This window comes from Oncorhynchus kisutch, linkage group LG22 (genome assembly GCF_002021735.2).
Source record: "Oncorhynchus kisutch isolate 150728-3 linkage group LG22, Okis_V2, whole genome shotgun sequence".
NCBI classification, from domain to species: domain Eukaryota; kingdom Metazoa; phylum Chordata; class Actinopteri; order Salmoniformes; family Salmonidae; genus Oncorhynchus; species Oncorhynchus kisutch.
In genome coordinates, this window is record NC_034195.2 from 15112170 (window position 1) to 15136034 (window position 23865).

At 42.9% G+C, this 23865-nt stretch overlaps 1 protein-coding gene across 1 annotated transcript in view; it reads left to right on the top strand.

Annotated features, from left to right (window-relative positions):
* The window catches only part of b4galnt4a (beta-1,4-N-acetyl-galactosaminyl transferase 4a), a 437447-nt gene that overhangs the window by 268602 nt on the left and 144980 nt on the right, over positions 1–23865 (top strand). The window contains exons 4-6 of the mRNA XM_031801738.1: positions 14315–14410; positions 14536–14626; positions 16945–17045. Of these exons, the coding sequence (XP_031657598.1) occupies positions 14315–14410; positions 14536–14626; positions 16945–17045 (288 nt within the window). The remainder of the gene's footprint in view (positions 1–14314; positions 14411–14535; positions 14627–16944; positions 17046–23865) is intronic.

Below are 23865 nucleotides of genomic sequence, written 5' to 3' on the forward strand. Positions count from 1 at the left end.
ACCTTGTCACAACTTAACCGATTGGCTCAAACACATTAAAAAGGACAGAAATTCCAGGAATGTACTTTTAACAAGGCACACCTGTTAATTGAAATGTTTCTTTGTTTAACACTTTTTTGGTTACTACATGATTCCATATGTGTTATGTATAGTTTTATTTTATTCTACAATCTAGAAAATAGTAGAAATAAAGAAAAACCCTTTAAGAGTAGGTGTTCTAAAACCTTTGACCGGTAGTGTATCTCAATCACTCCCAAATTCTTTGAAACTTGTAGGTACATTCAGCTTCATCTCAAGTTATAAAATGAATCTAAGCAAATCAGCCCTACTGCCTTTCAAGACCCCGACGGAGGATTCCATCTCTACCTATGGAATCCCAATAGTTTCCCACTTTATATAATTGGAAGTAGATATATTTTCTTTCTTAGATAAAAAGCACTGCCATAAACTTGAACAGAAAACTCAAATCAATTAAATCCGACCTCAGTAGATGAATTAACATCCCAGTTGCTTTAACAGGCAAAATATCTGTTGTCAAAACAAATATTTTGCCACGCCTCAATTTCTGTAGTCAACTCTTCCCATGTCTCCACCTTATGGTTTTTGGGATAAAATCCATAGTGCGGTTTCAAAATGTATATGGCAAGGTAATCGATCCCGGATAAGATTAACAAATAAGCGTAGAGGGAAAGACTAAGCCTCTAACTGTAATTCACTCTGGATAAGAGTGTCTACTAAATGACTAAAATGTCAAGTGTATAAAAAAAGAGGCATAGTACATTCTTTGCATATCATCCATCTCTGTCTGGCTGAGGCCTTAGCTGTGGTCTTATTAGCCCTTTTCTCCAGGCACCACTGTGCCATGTTGGGTTCCCAGGTGCTAGGACAGAGGTCTGAGGGGCACCAGGCTGGCACTGTCAGTGTCACACCATCAGACACACGGAACCAGACTGCTTCCATATGCCAACTGTCACACAGCAGGGGTTGCTGAACACACACACACATTCCGACACACTTACAGACATGCACAAACAAGCATACACACACAGATGCATATTTACACACGCACATGCGCACACACACACACACACAAACACAGCTGTCGGTTACCAATAATGAGTTGCCCTCTGCCTTGACATTGGCCGAGTAGTTAGGTTCCTTTATACCACTAATTATGACATGAGTTCCTCCAGACCTGTCAAAGTAGCCCAGAGCTGACTTTGCATTAGCATATCAAATAGAGGCAACTCTATAATGTGTGATAAGCAGACCTATACCATTATGTAAATGATAGTATGCTGGCACTCTAACCAAGATTTAAAATATATTCTGGACCACTGAAGTCCTAGGCATGTAAACTGAACTGCTGGAAGAGGTGGGTAGAGTACTGAGAATCTGTACTTAAGTAAAAGTACTTACTTAGATTGTAATTTAATCAAGTAAAAGTAGCCCTCTTAAGAAACAACTTAAATAAGAGTAATAAAGTATCCGGTCAGAAAATACTGCTTACAAATATAGTTTTATAATTGTTTTACAAACAAAAATAGCAACTACTTACAGTAGTGCAATTGATTTGACATGAATTTATTATTTAAGCCTGCCAGCACCATGACCAGCACCACTTGTTGACTTGTGCACCTCAGAGAAAAACGTCAAAAAGTATTTTGACAGAAAAAAATTAAACTATTCACAACATAGCATTTATGTGTAGTTGCCCTGTAATTAAATTCCGCACCTAGCAAGAGACCCATTGTGGTTTGCTAGCAGTGTTTCAGTAGCCTACTGCAGGCTACAATGTACAGTCACGCACATATGATGGCAGAGTTTGCAGTCAACATTTTGAATTCATAACTGAATATTACATAGCAAAAATTGAACAAAGACTTCAGACTATACTTTTTAAGTACCTGGTTTGCATACCTATTGCTGCCTTAGCATTTACTGGTAGATATCATGAGTTGAAATGTATTTCCTACCTACAGTGCATTCAGAAAATATTCACACCCTTTGACTTTTACCAAAATGTTTTGTTTTACAGCCTGAATTTAAAAGATTTTGTGTCACTGGCCTACACACAATACCCCATAATGTCAAAGTGGAATTATGTTTTTCAAAATGTTTACAAATTCATAAAAGAAAAAGCTAAAATGTCACTAAGTATTCAAACCCTTTTATGGCAAGCCTTTTTAAATGTATTCCATTTTTATTTAATGAGGCAAGTCAGTTAAGAACACATTCTTATTTACAGTGTGTAACTGCCTTGTTCAGGGGCAGAACGACAGATTTATACCTTGTCAGCTCGGGGATTCAATCTAGAAACGTTTCGGTTAAAGGTCCAACACTCTAACCACTAGGCTACCTGCCTAAATAAGTTCAGGAGTAAAAAATGTGCTTAACAAGTCACATAATAAGTTGCATGAACTCTGTGTGCAATAATAGTGTTTAACATGATTTTTGAATGACTACCCCACACCCCACACATACAATTATCTGTAAGGTCCCTCAGTCGAGCAGTGAGTTTCAAACACAGATTAAAACAGATCAGTAAAGTGTGTGTTCTTGACCAGGAGTCAGGAGTGCGTTGGACTGGAGTGGGTAGGGGCAGGGTTGAGTGAATCTAGCTGGAGTGACTACCAGCAAACCGGGTATACATTCCCAAAACATTAGCTAAGAATCCCGTTAAGTTAAGATCTAACATTAGGATGATAACATCCCAAAAACACGAAAATAACGTTTTTGCTAACATTATTATTATTTTTACATTATCAATGTTCACCTCACAGTCAGTATCATGCTGTGCACAACGTCTAGAACAACCGCCACAGAACATTGCCCAAAAGTTCTCGTTAGGTTTAACAGGTAATGTAATAACATCAGTAATGTTTTCCCAGCAAATCAAAATAGTTTGACATTTCGCAGAACATTCGTTAGGTTGTGGCAAATGTTCTCATATAACACAAACTGTCCAGTCGTGCTGATTATTATACAATGTTTGGATAAAACATGCAGGATTATGTTTATTGTCATGTGTCGTGGAGGCAGTATTGATCTGTTCTGGGAATTCTGTCCGGTCTCTGTGAGTCTATGGCAGCCAAGCTGGAAGAGCTGGCTGTTATTTATAGGGCTGTGATTGGTGGGTCAGTGAAGAAGTTATTGCAGACCATTACTCTGACAGAGACTCAGGGGGAAGACAAAGAGACAAATTACAGCAGGCCTGTCAGAGAGGCATACAGAGTGACGGGAGGAGGAGTAGGAAAAAAGAATAAGAGGAAGATGAAGAGTATGGGGGTAAGGAAGAGGAGTGAAACAGCCTCCCTCTCGTCTTTCTCTCCCGACCCATCCCTCTCTTTCTCTCTTATCCACCCTCTCTCTTTCTGTCCACCCCATCTCTCTCTATCTTGTATACAAATCCATAGGAGGCAGATAGTTAGGATGCCATGTGGTTGGGTAGTTTTCTGTGCCTCAACCTGTCTCCCGTTGGTGCTCTGTAGACAGGCAGGTGACAATAGAGGAGCAGTCACGGCTTTCCATCTCTCCCATGTTAATAATACAGTTGAAGTCTGAAGTTTACATATGCTTAGGTTGGAGTCATTAAAACTCATTTCTCAACCACTCCACAAAGTTCTTGTTAACAAACTATAGTTTTGGCAAGTCGGTTAGGACATCTACTTTGTGCATGACACAAGTAATTTTTCCAACAATTGTTTACAGACAGATTATTTCACTTATAACTCACTGTATCACACTTCCAGTGGGCCAGAAGTTTACAAACACTAAATTGACTGTGCCTGTTAACAGCTTGGGAAAATTCCAGAAAATGATGTCATGGCCTTCGAAGCTTCTCATAGGCTAATTGACATCCTTTGAGTCAACTGGAGGTGTACCTGTGGATGTATTTCAAGGCCTGCCTTCAAACTCAGTGCCTCTTTGCTTGACATCATGGGAAAATCAAAAGAAATCAGCCAAGACCTCAGAAAAAAATTGTAGACCTCCACAAGTCTGGTTCATCCTTGGGAGCAATTTCCAAACGGCTGAAGTTACCATGTTCATCTGTACAAACAATAGTATGCAAGTATAAACACCATGGGACCACGCAGCCGTCATACTGCTCAGGAAAGAGACGCGTTCTGTCTCCTAGAGATGAACTTACTTTGGTGTGAAAAGTGCAAATCAATCACAGAGCAACAGCAAAGGACCTTGTGAAGATGCTGGAGGAAACGGGTACAAAAGTATCTATATCCACAGTAAAACCAGTCCTATATCTACATAACCTGAAACGCCTCTCAGCAAGGAGGAAGCCACTGCTCCAAAACCATCATAAAAAAGCCAGACTATGGTTTGCAACTGCACATGGGGACAAAGATTGTACTTTTTGGAGAAATGTCCTCTGGTGTGATGAAACAAAAATCGAACTGTTTGGCCATAATGACCATTGTTATGTTTGGAGGAAAAAGGGGGATGCTTGCAAGCCAAAGATCACCATCCCAACCGTGAAGCACGGGGGTGGCAGCATCATGTTGTGGGGGTGCTTTGCTGCAGGAGGGACTAGTGCACTTCACAAAATAGATGGCTTCATGAAGAAGGAAAATTATGTAGATATAGTGAAGCAACATCTCAAGACATTAGTCAGGAAGTTAAAGCTTGGTCGCAAATGGGTCTTCCAAATGGACAATGACCCCAAGCATACTTCCAAAGTTGTGGCAAAATGGCTTCAGGACAACAAATGGAAATGTGATGAAATAAATAAATGCTGAAATAAATAATTATTTTCTATTATTCTGACATTTCACATTCTTAAAATAAAGTGGTGATCCTAACTGACCTAAAAACAGGGAATTTTTACTTGGATTTAAATGTCAGGAATTGTGAAAAACTGAGTTTAAATGTATTTGGCTAAGGTGTATGTAAACTTCCGACTTCAACTGTACATAGGATTTATATATGTTATCTCTTCTATGAATGGTGAGTGGAGGAGTCAAGCGCAGAGAGCAGGTAATTCCGTATGTGGATATTTTATTCCAAAGACAGCGGAGACACGGACATGCAAAACACAAGGGCGCATGAAACAACCCGTCTATAATACACAGGACTAAAACTGTCTGGAAAAATAGAGATCACACTAATACACCAACACCAATAAACAGAAAACAAGCCCGCACAATACCCAGCGGGCCTAGTGCCCTTAAATAGCCCACAAACAAAACAGGTGTAACCAATTAGACTCAATTAACAGAAACAAAAGGAAAGGGAATCGATGGCAGCTAATAGGCCGGCGACGCCGAGCGCCGCCCGAACAGGAAGAGGCACCATCTTCGGCGGGATTCGTGACAGACCCACAGGGCGCCGACCTCGGCCTCGAGGACGACCCGGAGAACGAGGCACAGGGCGATCCGGGTGGAGGCGGTGGAAATCCCTCAAGAGGGAAGGATACCCAGCACCTCTCCTCCAGACCGTACCCCTCCCAGTCCACGAGGTACTGCAGCCCCCTCACCCGGCGTCTCGAGTCCAGAATAGGTCGTACTGTGTACACCGGGGGCCCCTCGATGTCCAGAGGGGGCAGAGGGACCTCCGGTACCTCACCTTCTTGTAGGGGACCAGCTACCACCGGCCTGAGGAGAGACAGATGCAACGAGGGGTTAATGCGATAGTAAGAGGGAAGTTGCAATCTATAACACACCTTGATTATCCTCCTCAGGGCTTTAAATGGCCCCACACACTGCGGCCCCAGCTTCCGGCAGGTTTCGGGTCGAGAGCCAGACCCTGTCCCCTGGTGCGAACACAGGGGCCTCACTGCGGTGGCGGTCAGCGTTCTGGGCCAATTCTGCCCACGGGACGTACCTCGCCCATTCTCCTGGCCGGTCCTGGCAATACGATCTCAGAAACCTACCCACTTCCTGGTTTACTCTCTCCACCTGCCCATTACTTTCTGGGTGATAACCAGAGGTAAGGCTGACCGAGACCCCCAGACGCTCCATAAACGCCCTCCAAACCCGGGATGTGAACTGGGGACCTCGATCAGATACGATGGCCTCTGGAACCCAGTAGTGCCGGAAGACGTGGGTAAATAGAGCCTCAGCAGTCTGTAGGGCCGTAGGGAGACCAGGCAATGGGAGGAGATGGCAGGACTTAGAGAACCGATCCACAACGACCAGAACGGTAGTGTTCCCCTGAGATGGGGGAAGATCAGTAAGGAAATCTACCGAGAGATGGGACCATGGCCGTTGTGGAACCGGGAGGGGTTGTAACTTCCCTCTAGGCAGATGCCTAGGAGCCTTACTCTGAGCGCATAACGTACAGGAAGAGACATAGAGCTTCACATCCTTAGCTAAGGTGGGCCACCAGTATTTCCCCCTAAGATCCCGTACTGTCCTATCGATCCCCGGATGACCCGAAGAAGGTAGTGTGTGAGCCCACCGACTCAATTCATCACGGACACCAAGCGGCACGTACCTAAGACCGGTCGGACACTGTGAAGGTGCAGGTTCAACCCTCAACGGAAAGGGAATCGATGGCAGCTAATAGGCCAGCGACGACCGCCGAGCGCCGCCCGAACAGGAAGAGGCACCATCTTCGGCGGGATTCGTGACAATATAAATCCAAAGACAAATGGCACCTTTTTTCCCTGAAACGTACATTACTTTTTAACAGAGTCCTATTGGCCCTGATCAAAAGTAGTGCACTATATAGGGAATAGGGTGCCATTTGGGATGCACAACACACTCTCTCAGCAGCCACACGAGTCAGGCTTCAGAGTCAAACTTAGTCTACAGAATGACATCTGGATGCGCTAGGCTATATCCTCCAGAACACTTGACTTTACAGTACACAGTCATCTCAGTGCCTTTAATACAATTATATAAACCAAAGCATGACAAACAGCATGTAATTATAAGGAGTGGTAGATTATCAATCATAGACAGTGTCATGTAAAGGGTCAAAGACGGATGGAAATGTTGACAATAAACAACATACAGGTAGTTATAGTTTATTTTGATTTATATTGGGAGACCATAGTGAGTCATGTAATGGCTGATTGGTCTTAAAGGGACATTACACTCCAAACGTGTAATTTATTAATTTATGGCATCATACTTAGTTGTTCTTCTCTCTGTGTGAAAAGTCTCCCTGCTGCAGAGAAAATATGGAAGCACTAGTTTTGTGCATTTGGATGATGACTCCCATAAGATTATTAGGCCAGTATACAATAATACAATCTATGGAATCCATGCCAGGGTCTTCAGTAATTCATAGGGAGAGGACCACTGCACTAATCTAAAATATATCACTCAAGACATGCAGCGTGGTGTCATAGATTAGGCGTGACATAGTAAATGTAAATCCTGGACACTCAAATTCGTATAATATGTTATGTTTGGTGTCGAAATGTTTGGACGACACAACTACTCATTCAAGTGTTTTTCTTTATTTTTACTATTTCTACATTGTAGAATAATAGTGAAGACATCAAAACTATAAATAACAATATGGAATCATGTAATAACCAAAATAGTGTTAAACAAATCAAAATATATTTTATGTTTGAGATTCTTCAAAGTAGCCACCCTTTGCCTTGGATGACAGCTTTGCACACTATTGGCATTCTCTCAACCAGCTTAATGAGGTAGTCACCTGGAATGCATTTCAATTATCAGGTGTGCCTTGTTAAAAGTTAATTTGTGGAATTCCTTATCTTCTTATTGCATTTGAGCCAATCAGTTGTGTTGTGACAAGGTAGGGGTGGTATACAGAAGATAGCCCTATTTAGTAAATGACCAAGTCCATATTATGGCAAGAACAGCTCAAATAAGCAGGGAGAAACAACAGTCCATCATTACTTTAAGACATGAAGGTCAGTCAATCCGGAAAGTTTCAAGAACTTTGAAAGTTTCATCAAGTGCAGTCGCGAAATCATCAAGCGCTATGATGAAACTGGCTCTCATGAGGACCGCCACAGGAATGAAAGACCCAGAGTTACCTCTGCTGCAGAGGACACATTCTTCAGAGTTAACTGAAACTCAGATTGAAGCCCAAATAAATGCTACACAGATTGGTAAAAGATAATACAAAGGAAAAACCAACCATTCTTTTATTTTTTGTACCATCTTTGTTATGCAACAGAATTGCAATGCCATAACACGTTATTCCAGCCCAGGTGCAATTTAGTATATGTGCACATTTTTAGACTGATCCAATGAACCATTGCGTTTCTGTTCAAAATGTTGTCAAGACTGTCTAAATGTGCCTAATTGGTTTATTAATAACTTTTCATGTTCAAAATTGTGCACTCTCCTCAAACAGTTGCATGGTATTCTTTCACTGTAATAGCTACTGTAAATTGGACAGTGCAGTTAGATTAACATGGATTTAAGCTTTCTGAGGCCACGCACGCCTCCAACTCAATCATCAAGTTTGCGGACGACACAACAGTGGTAGGCTTGATTACCAACAACGACGAGACGGCCTACAGGGAGGAGGTGAGGGTCCTCGAAGTGTGGTGCCAGGAAAATAACCTCACACTCAACGTCAACAAAACTAAGGAGATGATTGTGGACTTCAGGAAACAGCAGAGGGAACACCCCCCTATCCACATCGATGGAACAGTAGTGGAGAGGGTAGTAAGTTTTAAGTTCCTCGGCATACACATCACAGACAAACTGAATTGGTCCACTCACACAGACAGCATCGTGAAGAAGGCGTAGCAGCGCCTCTTCAACCTCAGGAGGCTGAAGAAATTCGGCTTGTCACCAAAAGCACTCACAAACTTCTACAGATGCACAATCGAGAGCATCCTGTCGGGCTGTGTCACCGCCTGGTACGGCAACTGCTCCGCCCACAACCGTAAGGCTCTCCAGAGGGTAGTGAGGTCTGCACAATGCATCACTGGGGGCAAACTACCTGCCCTCCAGGACACCTACACCACCCGATGTCACAGGAAGGCCATAAAGATCATCAAGGACAACAACCACCAGAGCCACTGCCTGTTCACCCCGCTATCATCCAGAAGCGAGGTCAGTACAGGTGCATCAAAGCTGGGACCGAGAGACTGAAAAACAGCTTCAATCTCAAGGCCATCAGACTGTTAAACAGCCATCACTAACATTGAGTGGCTGCTGCCAACACACTGACTCAACTCAACTCATCTCTCCAAAAACCTGTATATTTGTGTATGTACTGGAAATCGCACGTTATTGAGGTGTATCATTTTATTGAGTCACACTACTGTAATACTTCATCCACTGCCACAGGGATTGTGGTATTAGGTATACACTGATGGGCTGTTGTTGGGAACATTGCGTCTCAGTTTCTTCCTCCCAAGGGGATTTTCAATGTCAGCCGGTGCGACTGGCTCGTCAGCTGGAGCGACGCTCAGTCATTTGTCAGTGCCAAGCCAACTGGCAAGCTGAGGCTTCCCACAATGTAAGAGCAACATTCCCAGAAAGATGTTTGTGTCCCGTAGGAGATGGGCTGCTGTATTCTGGTGCTGATAACAGAATGGAGAGGAGACGTTGGTTTTGAAAAGCTCTTTATTTAACCGTTATTAATAACCTGTCTTTCTCTCTTTCACTCTCTCTCTTTCATGCTCTCTCGCTCTCCATCTCTCTCTCCCTCTCTACCTCTGTCTTTCTTCTAGACATACAGTATATGCCGAATCCATAGGAAGAGCCTTCAAATATTCCTCTCTTTCCTCTAAATCCACACCAGGCATAGTGTGTGTGTGTTTGTGCGTGAGCTGCTGTGAGAGGAATGTAGCTCAGAGCTATATATAGGACAGATCCTGGAGGGATGACTGAAGTGAGAGAGGGAGGGAGGGATAGAAAAAGAGAGGGGATATAGATGGGGATATAGACAGCGGAAAAGAGAGAGAGGAAAGAGAAATGGAGAGGGAGGGAGGGATGGAAGAGACAGAGAAAAGAGCGACAGTGGTAGAGAGATGGGGAAGCATCAGAGTATCTACGGACAGACAGAGATAAGCACACTCATCCCATCATGGTATGCGTGTGTAGCAGTATTGCTTCCGTGCCTCTCCCCACCCCAAACCAGGGACCCTCTGCACACATCAACAACAGCCACCCTCGAAGCATCGTTACCCATCACTCCACAAAAGCCACACCCTTGCAGAGCAAGGGGAACAGCTACTTTAAGGTCTCAGAGCGAGTGACGTCACCGATTGAAACGCTATTAGTGCGCACCACCGCTAACTAGCTAGCCATTTCACATCGGTTACACGTGAAAGCATAGCAGAAATAGAGTCTGGATGTGTCCCAAATGGCACCCTATTCCGTATGAATGCACTATGTAGGGAATATGGTGCCATTTGGGATGTAACCTCAAGGTGGGATCTTCTATAGGAATACCTCTCTCTACTACACATGGTACTGGAGATAGCACACATGATGGGCTCAATATGTTACAATTTAGATTTGTCAGTAGAAAATCACATACAGTATGTGGTTCTGTGTAGCTTAGCTGGTAAGAACATGGTGCTAGCAATGACAAGCTTGTGCGTTCAATTCCCGCAAGATTCACATGTGAAAAAAATTATACACTTTTGGATAATGTGGCATAATATAATGTTATTAACAAATGTGACTTCTGAATCATGTGTCAAGTCACTCTATCCAGGACACACTGCTGGGCTACTCAAACACACTTCTGAAAGTGCAGTCTGAAAACCGCTTTCTGTACCAATTGAACTATATATTGACCTTGAGTAAAGAACATGTCTGTTTCCCAATAGATCCTTGAGTGACTCTGATTCTGGTCAAAATACATCATTCTTTCTCTCTCTCTCTCTCCTCCCATTTTTGCCTCCCTCCATTATTTACTACTTTTAGTAAACAAGTACACAGTGTGTGACCAGAAAAGCTATACTGTAAGTATTCTATAGTGTTTTAGCATCCCAAAACACATTACTATCTCCTTTAGCCTCCGCAGAATTGCATTGGATTTAATGTAATTGCTGTAGATAAAGTGAATAGTGGCTTATTCATGTTTTGTCAGGCAGGGTAAAAAATACAGCCTAAAAAAGGATTGCTTTTAAAAAGCCATAGGAAATCTATTAAAAGCTTTGCATGGTACATATTTACACTGGGACATCCTGGTATCAGCTAAATCCCTTACCTCCCTCCTCATCCTCTCCCAGCCCTGTCCAATCCCTCTCTCCACCACTCCATCCTTATCTCCAATCCCTGTCCCCCTATCTACCACATTCACCACTCTCTACTATTTTCTCTCTCTCTTTCCTTTCTCTCGATCGCTCGCTCTCTCTCTCTCTCTCTCTCTCACACACACACACACACACACACACACACACACACACACACACACACACACACACACACACACACACACACACACACACACACTCACTCAGTAAAGGACTAGAGTGCAGCAGATTTGTAAACAAATCACTTATGCTTTATTCATGATTCATAATCACTGCTTGGCTGTTATCGTGCAGGGTGGCTAGAATACAGCGCCTGTACAGAAATGAGTAGGACCCCGGTCAGGCCGTCCATGAGAAGGCCTGTGTGACACTAATCAAACGTGACTTTTACCATCAACAGCAGCAGTCGCCATGGGCAGGAATGTGGAATCAGAAAGGGATGCTTACCCTTCCGTTTGGCCTCTCTAACCTTTCTTGTTTGTTGGTTTTGTTTGATTGTTTTCTTTTTCGCCGTGCAGAGTAGGGTTATCAAACTAGGTTTAGTTTAGCCTTGCATGGAGGGATGTCACCTTCACTGAGAGCTGAAGTAACTGCTCCCCCTGAAACATAAAGGCATTTGTTTCTGGATACAGATTAAGCCTAGTTTTACACTAATAAGCACTTTCAATGGTGAGTCCAAGTCAGTAGACTAAATATGTGTTTTGGAAACTGGTCCTATACATGAACAGTTTATAATTGCAGTTCACTTGTGATACTATCTGTAACTTGGCGAGTTTAGGTGGAAATATGGTATTAAATCCTGGGGGCGAATTACAACGTGTAACAGAGGTTGTTCGGTGAATATCCCAAGCATCGTGAATAAACTTGTTTGAGACCTGAAGACTTACATTAGCTCCCCATATTGTACAGATAACTCTGATTTTAAAGTCATGTGCCAACCCATCTCTGGTGAATATCAGTTGTAAATGAAACAATGTGATTATTGAAAATTCTGCCCTGCTTGATCTTCTGTCTGACGAGAGACACGGGATTTAGTGGCTGCCGTCAAAACAGAGTTAGACGGCTGTGTGTTTTAAGTGTCAGGTTTTATTAGTCGTATGAACGGGATACACATGGTATATGCCATCCAACTAAATGCTTACCGGAAAGTTCCTTCTCCACAATGCAACAACAATAATAAATAATAAAAGATAAGACTACAAACATAAAGTAAATGGCTCAGGAGAATAGAATATACATTTTTACATACGTAAGCATAAAACAGCAAGGCACAATTTATAGTCCAATATTTACATGGATTGGGGGAGCAAGTGTTTAAATTGTGCAGTATTTAGAAATCATAATAATATTCTTTTAGCAGCGTTTGTGTGTGTGTGCGTGTGTGTGTGTGTGTGTGTGTGTGTGTGTGTGTGTGTGTGTGTGTGTGTGTGTGTGTGTGTGTGTGTGTGTGTGTGTGTGTGTGTGTGTGTGGGTGGGGGGGGGGGTGTACAGCATGGGGGTGTACAGCATGTCTGTGTGTCACAGCCATGAAATTCTGTAACTGTTTTAAATTCCCCATTTGTCACGTTCTGACCTTAATAAAATAACTATGTCTTTGTTTTAGTATGGTCAGGGCGTGAGTTGGGTGGGTTGTCTATGTTCTTTTTTCTATTGATTTGGGATTGCTGTGTTTGGCCTGGTATGGTTCTCAATCAGAGGCAGCTGTCAATCGTTGTCCCTGATTGAGAATCATACTTAGGGATCCTGGTTTCACTTTTGAGTTGTGGGTGTTTATTTTCCGTGTCGGGGTTTGTTTCCACACGGAACTGTTTCGGTTGTTTTTTGTCACGTTGTTTATTGTTTTGTTCAGTGTTCTTATTAAAAACCAAGGTGAACACTTACCACTCTGCGTATTGGTCCGATCCTTGCTACTCCTCCTCAGAAGAGGAAGAGGAGAGCCTTTACACCATTGGCCTCATGGTGAAATGTGGTTTGCTTCCTCTTTGGCAACTGAGTTAGGAAGGACGCCTGCATCTTTTTAATGACTGGGTGTATTGATACACCATCCAAAATATAATTAATAACTTCACCATGCTCAAATGGATATTCAATATCTGCTTTTTACCCATCTACCAATAGGGTAAAAAAAATCTTTGTGGTTGAATCTGAGGTTTGAAATTCACTGCTCAACTGAGGGACCTTACAGATAATTGTGACCGACCGGCCAGATTCAGTTTTATATAGCAAAATGTGTGTTTTTTACATTGGATAAAAGTAGAGACTCTGGGCTAGAAAATGGTACAGTACCAGTAAAAAGTTTGGACACACCTTCTCATTCAAGGGTTTTTCTTTATTTTTACTATTTTCTACGTTGTGGAATAATAGTGAAGACATCAAAACTATGAAATAACACATAGAATCATGTAGTAACCAAAAAACTGTGAAACAAATCAAAATATATTTTATAATTGAGATTCTTCAAAGTAGCCACGTGCGTGTGTCCGTTTCTGTGTGTGTGTGTGTGTGTGTTTTGGGGTATGCTTCACCACCCCCTGCTGTTTACCCATAGGCTGCAATGTATGCGAGGGACTCAAACCAGTCACCCTTAATTTCCCTTTATGTTCTGATGACACGCAAACCTTCTGAGTCTGTTATGTCTTCTGATGTGTGTGCTCCAAACTCTTTGTCCTCAGAGCGTCCTCTGTTTCCCCCCATGCAGCTGAGCTAATGCAGACAAATGTCAAACTCTGGGGCTGGTCTTTTTCTGCCGAGCTGTCTTAGACACACAATGTTCAGGCTCAGCTCTGAGTTCCTCTTATTTTGTCAGTGTCAAATGCTCTGATGCCCGTCCCTGAGGGAAATGGAGGGGATCACTATGCTAGAATCCATGGTATTATATATTGGTAGAAATAACAGTAATGGCTTGATCATCACACCATTTATGCTATTCAGTTGTATTGTTTTGACTATGTGGCTTAGTTGGTAAGAGTGTGATGCTAGCCATGCCAATGCTGCTCGTTCAGTTCCCTAAAGGATCACACACACACACATATGCACTCACTGTAATATAAGTCAGGATAAAAATGTCTTAAGTGACAGTACAGTATTGTTATTATATATTTTAATGAATCCCTTCTCTCTGGTCTCTCTCTCTCTCTCTCTCCACAGTTCAAAGGGCAGGCCAACCTCCATGTGTTTGAGGACTGGTGTGGCTCGTCTGTAGCCCAGCTCCGAAAGAACCTGCACTTCCCTCTATATCCCCATGTGAGTATACTGTAGAGCTCTGTCTGTTTGTCCGTCCGTCTGTCTGCCTTCTCTATGTCTGTCCGTTCGTCCGCCAGACATGTTCAGGTCTTCATCTTATGGTTTGTACACGTCTATCATTCCAGACGAGAACTACGGTGAAGAAGCTGGCTGTGGCTCCAAAATGGAAGAACTACGGCCTCCGAATATTTGGTTTCATTCATCCATACAGAGATGGTGAGAAACCACTAATCATACTTTCTACTTACACCCTAGAGGTTGAGTTCCATTAGATTAAGTGCCCATGGGTGGAGTTGCCTATATGTGCCCAACCAAGTGCCCAACACTACACCAAGTGCCCTACCAACTGACTCAATTCAACTTTGGCTAAATGCCATCCACTAATGAGGCCTTTGACATGTACCCCTAGTAGAACCCTATCAGAGGTTCTCAGACCCTCTCAAGGGCTATTGCAAAAGGTTAGATGGATAACCTCCATAGTATCAGTTAAAGGGACTTTCCACTCGTAAGTAAACATTGTTTCCAGACATTTTCCAACCTCTAAAGTAGTCTAATGTCAAGATGAAACCATGTCCAATGACATCAGTTGTATAAATCCAGCTATATGCCTCCATTCCAAATGAATGGAAAATGTTTTTCCAAAAACAAAGTAGACAGTGCTTATCTTTTCCATTCATTTGAGATTGAGGCGGACAGCTGGATCTACACTATTGATGTCGTGGGACACGGTTTCATCTTGACATTACTTTACTTTCTGAGTGAAATGTCCCTTTAAGAGTCACCCAACACACACCATAACCCCCATAGTATCAAACCACTGTGGTGGAATTATTGTAATCAAAAGGAGAGACTTTTAGATTTCTTCAGAACAATCAAACTTTATTATTTAATTACTGCAGTAATGGAGCTGGTCAGTAATCACCCCTGGAGGTGATCACTGAGAACTCAACCAGCTGGTTTGAGCCACAGCATTTTATAGCCAAGTCCATTCATGACAAACAACAGATGTATGCAATGGGTCACAATGTTACTAATAATTCACAGCCAACCGTATCTGCTGTAAATAATGTCCTCATTGTGTAGAAACCAGGGTCTGGCCCTGAGCCCACTCTCCCTGGTACCTTACAGTCAGTCACACAGACACTAATCATGCTATGGAATGCGGTCTTTATCACCAATCCATCGTAAATCCACTGTCAGTGTTAAAGCTCAGAGGCCAAGACAGGAATGGCCAAAAACCACAGACTGAGTGATAAGTGTGGTATGGTGGAATGGTTGTTTTATGCAACTGAATAGAGGATTATTATAAATCTATTGTGTTTGTGTGAATTGAAAGTGGGCCTCTGGGAGATTTAACTTCTTGCGTCGAGCCATCCCGGATCCGGGATCGTGAATACAGCCTCAAACAAGAAAAGCATTCAAATAAAATCATTTACCTTTGAAGAACTTCAGATGTTTTCAATGAGGAGACTCTCAGTTAGCAAATGTTCAGTTTTTCCCAAAATATTATTTGTGTAGGACAAATCGCTCCGTTTTGTTCATCACGTTTGGGTAAGAAAACCCGAAAATTAAGTCATTACAACGCAAACTTTCTTTCCAAATTAACTCCATAATATCGACAGAAACATGGCAAACGTTGTTTAGAATCAATCCTCAAGGTGTTTTTCACATATCTATCGATGATAAATCATTCGTGGCAGTTGACATTCTCCTCTGAAGAAAATGGAACGCGCATGGACCTGGAGATTACGCAATAATTTTGACGGAGGACACCGAGCGGACACCTGGTAAATGTAGTCTCTTATGGTCAATCTTCCAATGATATGCCTACAAATACGTCACAATGCTGCAGACACCTTGGGGAAACGACAGAAAGTGCAGGCTCATTCCTGGCGCATTCACAGCCATATAAGGAGACATTGGAACACAGGGCATTCAAAATCTGGACCATTTCCTGTATGAAATTTCATCTTGGTTTCGCCTGTAGCATTAGTTCTGGGGCACTCACAGATAATATCTTTGCAGTTTTGGAAACGTCAGTGTTCTTTCCAAAGCTGTCAATTACATGCATAGTCGAGCATCTTTTCGTGACAAAATATCTTGTTTAAAACGGGAACGTTTTTTATCCAAAAATTAAAAGAGCTATCTCGAAGAAGTTAACCCCAGAGCAGAAGCATAATGTGTACTTGTGCCGCTGCTACTCCGTTGCCACACACACACACACACACACACACACACACACACACACACACACACACACACACACACACACACACACACACACACACAGTCTTTCTCTTAGTGAGGTCAGCTGTATAAATATAGCTACAGAACCATGCCCCAAATCCCCATACAGCAACTGACAGAGTGTTATATAGAGAGTTACTGAAGGCTGGGGCCTGGCTCTAGGTGTGGACTGAGGACACTGTGTCTGTCAGTCCTGCCTCAGTAACGCACATCTTGTACACACACACACACACACACACACACACACACACACCCTAACCATTTTGACTGTATTTCTATTTCCCCAGGTGATTTCCAGTTTTCGGTGTCGTCAGATGATAACTCTGAGTTCTGGGTGAGTCCTGACGAGAGCCCTCTCAATGCCAGACTACTGGTCTACGTTGGACAGGTAAGGACTGCACCAAACACAAACTATTCTATTCTATTATTTTCTTTCGATTATGTTTCATTTAGTTTCTATTCACCCTTAAATGGATAGTTTTCCAGATTAAGATTAGGGTAAAACACTGAACAATATCCCTTTAAAATATACCAGTACTATGGTACTATCACAGTAGTAGGGATATAGGATACTTTACGTGTCAACGTTGTGATTTATGAGGGTGGCGTGTATGGGGGTTTTATGAGAGGTGGCGTGACGGGATATAACATGTATAATATGGGTTTCTTACCATTTGTTTTTTGATTCTTTAATCTAGTTTTTTTTATCTAGTGATCAAGGCACATGTGTGTGTGTGTATGTATGTGTATGTACACTGATTGTATAAAACATTATGAATGACAGACTGGCCAGGAGAATCCAGGTGAAAGCGATGATCCCTTATTGATGTCACTTGTTAAATCCACTGCAATCAGTGTAGATGAAGGGGAGGAGACAGGTTAAAGAAGGATTTTAAATCATTAATACAATTGAGGCATGGATTGTGTATGTGTGCCTTTCAGAAGGTGAATGAGCAAGACAAAAGATGTAAGTGCCTTTGAACGGGGTATGGTCATTACTTAATTTGAGCCGGATCCTGTCAGAACAGGGTCCGGTACCTCTGTTTTGGACAGTTTCGTTCCGGAACACATTTGCCAGGATCTGGTACATCTTGTGACATGAAACATTATTTTTCACTGTTAGTATTTTTTGTTGTTGTAAACATTTGAATAAAAGCAATCACAGTTCATTCAAGTTGACTCCTCTGTAATTCTCCTGGCTGCCCCCTCAAAAAAATAATGTAAAAAAACCAGTGCCTGATATTCTAAGAATTGATTTGTGTTGGGCTGGCCCGGGTTCATGGTTTGCACAACATTGTAGTCTTCTATTGATAATGGCGCCAGAGGGGATGACTGCTATTTAACGGGCTCCTAACCAACTGTGCTATTTTGTTTATTTTTCGCATTGTTTGTAACTTATTTTGTACATAATGTTGCATCTACCATCTCTTATGACTGAAAAGAGCTTCTGAACATCAGAACAGCGATTACTCACCTCAAACTGGACGAAGATTTTTGAATGAGTCCGACACGAAGGTTATACTGCTTTGACGAGTCCAGGTCCAAATCCCTTTTATACGCGTGAAGAAAAGACAGGGAAAAGGTGGATGAGGGTGGAGTGCCTTGTTAGAATTTGTGGGCAAATAGGTAAACCACCACTACCCTCCATATTATTGGCAAACATTAATTGGAAAATAAACGGGACGATTTACGATTAAGACTACCCTACCAACGGCACATTAAAAACTGTACTATCTTATGTTTCACCGAGACGTGGCTAAACAAAAACATGAATAATATAGAGCTGGCTGGGCTTTCCTGCCGATGCAGGACAGAGACAGAGACAGGACAGGACAGTGCAGCTACGTCTGGTAAGATGAGGGGCGGGGGTGTGTGTCTAACAGTCAATAACTGCTGGTGCGCAATGTCTAGAATTAAAGAAGTCTCGAGTTATTGCTCGCCTGAGGTCGAATAACTCATGATAAGCTGTAGACCATACTATCTACCAAGAGAGTTCTCATCTATATTATTTGTAGCCGTTAACTATTCACCACAAACCGATGCTGGCACTAAGACCGCACTCAACGTGCTGTATAAATAAGGCCATGTGCAAACAAAAAAATGCTTATCCACAAGCGCCGCTCCTAGTGGACGTGGGCCTTTAATGCAAACTTAAATCCATTTTACCTCATTTCTACCAGCATGTCACACGTGCAACCAGAGGGAAAAAAACTCTAGACCACCTTTCCTCCACACACAGACACTCTTAGCTCTCCCTCGCCCTCCATTTGGCAAATCTGACCACAATTATATCCTCCTGATTCCTGCTTATAACAAATACTAAAGCAGGTGACTTGCCAGTGACTTGCTCAAGTACCGGTGACTTGCTCAATACGGAAGTGGTCAGATGACGCGGATGTTACGCTACAGGACTGTTTTGCTAGCACAGACTGGAATACCTTTTGGGATTCATCCAATGGCATTAAGGAGTATACCACCTCAGCAACCGTCTTCATCAGTAAGTGCATCGACGACGTTGTCCCCACATTGACCGTACGTACATATACCAACCAGAAGCCAGAAGGCAACATCCACAATGAGCTAAAGGCTCATTAGTGTCCCGCTTTCAAGGAGCGGGACACTAATCCAGACGCTTATAAGAACTCCCACCATTCCCTCAGACGAACCATCAAACAGGCAAAGAGTTAATACAGGAATAAGATTGAATCCTACTACACCGGCTCTGACGCTCATCAGAGGTGGCAGTGCTTGCAAACTATTAAGGACTACAAAGGGAAACCCAGCTGCGAGCTGCCCAGTGATGGGAGCCTACCGAACGAGCTAATAGCATTTTATGCTCGCATCAAGGCAAGCAACACTGAAGCATGCATGAGAGCACCAGCTGTTCTGGATGACTGTGTGATCACGCTCTCCGTTGCCGATGTGAGCAAGATCTTTAAACAGGTCAACATTCACAAAGCCGCAGGGCCAGAAGGATTACCAGAACGTGTACTCAAAGCATGCACGGACCAACTGGCAACTGTCATCGCTGACATTTTCATACTTTCCCGGAACGAGTATGTAATTCCTTCATGTTTCAAACAGACCAACATAGTCCCTGTGCCTAAGAAAGCAAAAGTAACATGCCTACATGATTTGCGCCCTGTAGCACTCATGTCGGTAGCCATGAAGTGCTTTAAAATGGCTCACATCAACACCACCATGCCGGAAACCCTAGACCCACTCCAATTCGCATACCACAGATCCAAAAATGACACAATCTAAATTGCACACCACACTGCCCTTTCCTACCTGGCCAAAAGGAACACCTATGTGAGAAAGCTGTTCATTGACTACAGCTCAGTGTTCAACACTATAGTGCACACAAAGCTCATCAGTAAGCTAAGGACCCTGGGACTAAACACCTCCCTCTGCTACTGGATCCTGGACTTCCTAACAGGCCGCCCCCCAGGTGGTAAGAGTAGGCAACAACACATCTGCCACACTGATCCTCAACACTGGGGCCCCTCAAGGGTGCATGCTTAGTCCACTCCTGTACTCCCTGTTCACCCACGACTGCATAGCCAAGCACAACTCCAACACCATCATTAAGTTTACTGACGACACAACAGTGTTAGGCCTGATCACTGACAACGATGAGACAGCCTATAGGGAGGAGGTCAGAGAACTGGCAGTGTGGTGCCAGGACAAAAACCTCTCCCTCAGTGTGAGCAAAACAAAGGAGCTGATCATGGACTATAGGAAAAGGAGGGCTGAAACAGTCCCCCATTAACATCGACGGGGCTGTAGTGGAGCAGGTTCAGAGTTTTAAGTTCCTTGATGTCCCCATCACCAACAAACTATAATGGTCCAAATACACCAAGACAGTTGTGAAGAGGGCACGACACCACCTTTTCCTCCTCAGGAGACTAAAATTTTTTGGCATGGGTCCCCAGATTCTCAAAAAATTCTATAGCTTCATCCTGACCGGTTGCATCACTGCCTGGTATGGTAACTGCTCGGCATCTGACCGTAAGGCGCTACAGCGGGTAGTGTGTATGGCCCAGTCCATCACTGGTGCCAAGTTTCCTGCCATCCAAGACCTATATACTAGGCGGTGTCAGAGGAAGGCCCAAAAAATTGTCAAAGACTCCAGTCTCCCAAGTCATAGGCTGTTCTCTCTGCTACCGCAAGGCAAGTGGTATCGGAGCATCAAGTCTAGGTCCAAAAGACTCCTTAACAGCTTCTACACCCAAGCCATAAGACAGCTGAATAATTAATCAAATGGCCACCCGGACTATTTACATTTATATAGACCAATGTGTGGCCATTGCTGTGGTGAAAGAGAGAAGCCACCTGCATTTCTCACAGAACTAGAATGAGATTCACTTTAAGTGATCTTTCTCCATATCCCTGCTATGAGCATAAAACTCTCATCTTTCCAGCGTTGTACTTAATCATTTATTTCCTTATAGAATCATAGTCGTGGGAAGGGTGCTGGAGGTGCCGCAACACCCCTGATAAATTGAAATACATTTGCCAAAGTTATAGAAATACTGCTGTCATCCAAAACAGGCCTTTCACGATATTTCAAATACAATTGCGGGAAAACACAGATCATGCTGAAAAGAGAATAATAATCTGTCTGTGGGCTACCAAGTTATCAACTTCCAAAATAGACCTTTTGAGCTAACATCATTGTTTTACAAAGTAAGAGAGAGATAAGCTTTTGTCACGAGCGCATTGGCCATGGCTGGTGAGTGGCCTGCGCCTCATTGGGTGAGTCAGTGAAACTGGAAAGCTTTTTTAGGACTATAATTTCCTCCTCATATTGTACAATATGTGGGTCTCCACACACCTAGGCCTAGGCTATTGATGGATTCAAAACAGTGTCGTTTTTATTGATCTCAGATTTTCAGTATAGCCTGTCATTTTGATCATTTGTAAGCTATTAATAAATATTCTGCTGAAGTCTCCAGTCATCTAAAATTATGTAGAAGGAAAATGTTTTTCCGGACCATAGGCTATTAAACATTTTCCCCATGTGTGCAATTTCTGGAAGTGCCTCTCTCTACTTTACTGTTCTATGCTAGTACGCAAAAGCGATGATAATGCATTAAATGCTTTATTATAAGGGATTTTTCTTTCATGTGTTCCGGTACCTCTGAGCCCCCCAGGTCAACCACCTCTCTGGCTTTTTGTTCTGTATTTTTACACCTCCCAATTGACGAATTAAGCACAGGGTATGGTAGTACGTGCCAGGCACACCAGTTTGTGTCAAGAACTGCAACGCTGCTGGGTTTCTGAAGCGCAACAGTTTTCCATGGGCATCAAAAATGGTCTACCACCCGAAGGACATCCAACCAACTTGACACAACTGCCATTGGAGTCAACATTGGTCTTCTTAATGTTTAGTTTATGTGCATGTGAGAGAGAGGAGCAGGAAGGAAAGGCAGAGGGGGAGAGGTGTGTGTGAGTGTTGTGGGGCCCACTCAGTTGTTTTGTGGTTCTCGTCAACTCCTTCACAACCCCATGCTAGACCGGCAGGGCAATTACATTTTACAATACATCCACTTCATGTGTGATAGGGTGTGTGTGTGTGCAGGTGGCTGTCAATCAGGTGGTGTTGGCAGAGCATGGGGATTACTAACATCATGTCTGTGTAGAATTATACATGTACTCTATCCAGTGGATAACAAGTGATGTGCCCTCAAATTGTCTTAAACTGCACTTTACATTCAAGGAAATAGTGTAGAAATTAAGGAAAATACAAGTTTTAAATGGGGGTGAGTTGAAATTATTCAATAGAATATGTATTATGAAGTGTTTGTTTTTTTACATGATCACATAATGTATTTATTCATCCACATAAGATTATGCTTTTTGGTACTAGTACGCTCTCAATATCTTGACTAAGTAAATTATTGCATTCATGAGTGTGCAGAGCTCTAGCGCATACATACAGTTGAAGTCAGAAGTTTACATACACCTTAGCCAAATCCTTGGGAGCATTTTCCAAATGCCTGAAGGTGCCACGTTCATCTGTACAAACAATAGTACGCAAGTATAAACACCATGGGACCACGCAGCCGTCATACCGCTCAGGAAGGAGACACCTTCTGTCTCCTGGAGATGAAGCTTAAGGGCTAAGTGCCACAAACAAAGTTAACTTCCCACACTGAAAGGAGGGAAAGGGCTACCTAAGTATGGTTCCCAATCAGAGACAACGATAGACAGCTGTCCCTGATTGAGAACTATACCCGGCCAAAACATAGAAATACAAAATCATAGAAAACAAAAACAGAATGCCCACCCCAAATCACACCCTGACCAAACCAAATAGAGACATAAAAATGCTCTCTAAGGTCAGGGCGTGACAGTACTTTGGTGCGAAACGTGCAAATCAATCCCAGAACAACAGCAAAGGACCTTGTGAAGATGCTGGAGGAAACAGGTACAAAAGTATCTATATCCACAGTAAAATGTGTCCTATATCGACATAACCTGATGACCTCCTATACCACCACAAAAAAGCCAGACTACGGTTTGAAGCTGCACATGGGGACAAAGATCGTACTTTTTGGGGAAGTGTCCTCTGGTCTGATGAAACAACTGTTTGGCAATAATGACCATCGTTATGATTGGAGGAAATAGGAGGAGGCTTGCAAGCCAAAGAACACCATCCCAACCGTGAAGCACGGGAGTGGCAGCATTATGTTGTGGGGGTGCTTTGCTGCAGGAGAGACTGGTGCACTTCAGAAAATAGTTGGCATCATAAGGCAGGGAAATTATGTGGGTATACTGAAGCAACATCTCAAGACATCAGTCAGGAAGTTAAAGCTTGGTCGCAAATGGGTCTTCCAAATGGACAATGACCTCAAGCACACCATACTTCCAAAGCTGTGGCAAAATAGCTTAAGGACAACAAAGTCAAAGTATTGGAGTGGCCATCACAAAGCCCTGACCTCAATCCTATAGAAAAGTTGTGGGCAGAACTGAAAAGGCGTGTGCGAGCAAGTAGGCCTACAAACCTGACTCAGTTACACCAGCTCTGTTTATTTTTTAATTTTTTATTTCACCTTTATTTAACCAGGTAGGCTAGTTGAGAACAAGTTCTCATTTGCAACTGCGACCTGGCCAAGATAAAGCATAGCAGTGTGAACAGACAACACAGAGTTACACATGGAGTAAACAATTAACAAGTCAGTAACACAGTAGAAAAAAAGGAG